General features: G+C 60.6%; 1 protein-coding gene across 1 annotated transcript in view; it reads right to left on the reverse strand.

Annotated features, from left to right (window-relative positions):
• The window catches only part of LOC103774476 (myosin-6), a gene marked incomplete at both ends in the record, with an annotated part of 7,394 nt that overhangs the window by 1,895 nt on the left and 2,488 nt on the right, over positions 1–3,011 (reverse strand). Inside the window, 10 exons of the mRNA XM_008941886.1 lie at positions 88–206; positions 293–419; positions 496–885; positions 1,197–1,287; positions 1,370–1,515; positions 1,615–1,791; positions 2,018–2,260; positions 2,334–2,462; positions 2,573–2,699; positions 2,790–2,926. Of these exons, the coding sequence (XP_008940134.1) occupies positions 88–206; positions 293–419; positions 496–885; positions 1,197–1,287; positions 1,370–1,515; positions 1,615–1,791; positions 2,018–2,260; positions 2,334–2,462; positions 2,573–2,699; positions 2,790–2,926 (1,686 nt within the window). The remainder of the gene's footprint in view (positions 1–87; positions 207–292; positions 420–495; positions 886–1,196; positions 1,288–1,369; positions 1,516–1,614; positions 1,792–2,017; positions 2,261–2,333; positions 2,463–2,572; positions 2,700–2,789; positions 2,927–3,011) is intronic.

Raw genomic sequence — 3,011 nt, forward strand, 5'->3', positions numbered from 1 at the left:
ACTCCTTCTCATTGATGGTGAAGGAGGCCTTGTCTTGTGGCCCTCCTGGAGACCCCTGTGTCTTCTCAGCCACCCCATGAACCACACCTTCATCTCCTCCTCCAGCTGCCTCTTCAGGTCCTCCATCTGCTGGGTGTAGGACTGCTTGCCCCTGGTGAGCTGCGAGATGAGGGCCTCCTTCTCCTCCAGCTGGCGGGACAGCTCTCCTGCAGAGGTAGGGGAGGTCTTCAGGGGTGGAGCGAGGGGCGGAGATGTGAGGTGCAGGGGTGAAGATGTGGGGTTGGGCTCTCACCGTTCTCGGTCTGGAGCTTGGCCCGCTGGGTGTTGGTGTCATTGAGGACTCGCTGGGTCTCCTCCAGCTTGGCCCGGTGCTCGGCCGCCTGGTCCTCCATGGTGCGGGAGACCTTCTCCATGCCCACCTTGGAGGAGCGAGGGATGAAGCGGGAGGCTTGTGGCCCCGCCGGAGCCGAGACGGCCACCTTGGCCTCCTCCTACCTTGGCCTTGATCAGCTGCTCCATGTTGGAGCTGAGGTCGTCCAGCTCCAGCTTGAGCTCGCTCTTCTCCTTCTCCAGCTTCTGCTTCACCCGTTGCAGGTTGTCGATCTGCTCCCCAAGCTCCGCGGTGCTGTCCGCATGCTTCTTCCGCAGGGCGGCAGCCGTGGCCTCGTGCTGCAGCGTGGCCTCCTCCAGGTCCCGCCGCATCTTCTGGAACTCCGCCTCCCGCTTCTTGTTGAGCTCCAGCTGCACCGAGGTGGCCCCGCCCGCCTCCTCCAGCCGCTCGCTGATCTCCTCCAGCTCCCGCGACAGGTCCGAGCGCAGCTTCTCCACCTTGGCCCTGGCCGTGCGCTCCGCCTCCAGCTCCTCCTCCAGCTCCTCGATCCGCGCCTGAGCTCCGGGGATGGACACCCTGTCCTCAGGCCTGACCCCACCCAAACGGTCCCTGCACCTCAACCCAGCTGGCTGGAGACTCTTCAGCCCAACCCACTGCACTCTTCAACTCAGCCCCAGGAAACTCGTTGGAGATCCTTCATCTCAACTTAAGCCAACCCAGCCAACTGGAAACTCTTCAACTCAAGCCAGCCCAACAGGCTACAGACTCTTCAACCCCACCCAACCAGCTGGAGGCTCTTCAACTCAGCCCACCAAGATGGTGGCCCTTTGGCCAAGCCCAGCTAGGCAGAGACTCGACCCCTCACCTGCAGCTCCTTCAGCTTCTTCTGGAGCTGCAAGGCCAGCGCCTGCTCGTCCTCGATCTTGCTGTTCTGCTGGTGGATCTCAAACTCCTTCCTGTGGAGGAAGGTGGAGACTGCTGAGGTCCCATCCTGTGCCCCCTGAACGGGTCACACCGAGGCAGGAAGTCCAGCCTCACTTCTTCAGCTTCTCCTCCAGCTGCTGTTTGTCATTCTCCAGGTCCATGATGTTCTCCTGAGACAGCTTCAAGTCACCTTCCAGCTTCCTCTTGGCCCGTTCTAGGTCCATCCGGATTTTCTTCTCCTGTTCCAGGGAGCCTTCGAGCTGCATGGAGACACAGAAATGGGGGGAAACCTCAGGTTCTCACCCTCTCTCCCAAGCAGATCCTCGGCAGCACTCGTGGTGGGCCTGGCCCACACTCACGTCGTCCGTCTGCTGTTCCAGCTTGACTTTGGCCTTCGTCAAGGTGTTGACCTTGTCTTCCTCTGCCTGCAGGTCATCCAGTGTTTGCTGGTGAGCTTCTTGCAGGGCCTTCTTCTCCTTTGTCAGCTTGGCGATGTTCTCGTCCAGCCCAGCCATCTCCTCTGTGAGGTTCTTGACCTGCAGGAGAAAGATCAGGCCTCCAGCTTGGTGCCAAGGGTAGGCCAGACCTGAAGGAGGTTGCTGTTGGCCTTGGCCAGTGAGGACATTTTAGTGCAGGAGAAACCAAAGGGCCTTGGGTCTTCTTGATGCAGCCCAACCCAACTGGCTTGGCTCTTCTCAACCCAGCCCACCTGTGCTGAGTTGACTCAAGCCTTCTCAGCTTGAGGTTGAGGCCTCTCCTCACCTTGTTCTCAGTGGCGTGTTTCTCCTTCTCCACCTTGGCCAGAGTCAGCTCCAGGTCATCAATGTCCTTCTTGAGCTCTGAGCACTCATCCTCCAGCTTCCTCTTCTTGGCTGTCAGCTCGGCGTTCATCTCCTCCTCGTCTTCCAGCCGCTCCGTCAGCTCCTTCACCTTGGCCTCCAGCTGGATCTTGTTCTTGATCAGCTGGTCGCAGCGCTCCTCGGCATCGTTGAGGTTGTCCTGCTCCTGTATTGGGGCAGCAGCTGAAGTGAGCTGGTGGCCACCTCATCGACGTAGTTTTGGGGACAACTTCACTCACAGCCTGCACTTGGAGCTGAAGGTCGTTCTTCTCCTGCAGCATGGAGACCATCTTCTCCTCCAGCTCCTTCCGCCGGGCTTCCGACTTCTCCAGGGCCTCTTTCAGCCGCCCAAACTCCTCCTTCATGTTCTGCACCAGAGCCAAGGAGACCAACAGCTTCCAATCCCCTCCACCCACCAACCCCACCCAACCCACATCACTGGTGGGCCCAACCTGCCCGTCCCGTGAGCCCCTCCCACCTGCATCTCCTTCTCTGTCTCGGCGCTCTTCAGCAGGGGCTTGATCTTGAAGTAGAGCTTCATCCAGGGCCAGTTCTTCACCCCCATGAAGGCCCTGATGTTCCACTGGATCACCAGCAGCGCGTCCCTACAACGGGGGCACAGAAGCCACCACGCTATGGACCTGGAGACCCCTCCCCAGAGGAGGAAGAGCCCATTGTGTGTCCCCCCCTCTCACCGGCGCTCCAGGATCTTCTTGAACTCGATGCGCATGAGCTGCCCGCGGGCCTGCGCCTGGATGCGGGTGATGATGCGGGACAGGCGCTCGTCACGCATCTCCTCCAGCAGCCCCAGCAGCCCGGCCTTGAAGAAGACCTGGTGGAGGGAGGGAGGTGGTGGTGAGGGCAGGGAGCAGGGAAGGGGGTGAGGGAGAGGATGGGTTGGCTGGGAAGGGCTGGTG

Source organism: Merops nubicus, unplaced genomic scaffold, assembly GCF_000691845.1.
Source record: "Merops nubicus isolate BGI_N331 unplaced genomic scaffold, ASM69184v1 scaffold26766, whole genome shotgun sequence".
NCBI classification, from domain to species: Eukaryota; Metazoa; Chordata; class Aves; order Coraciiformes; family Meropidae; genus Merops; species Merops nubicus.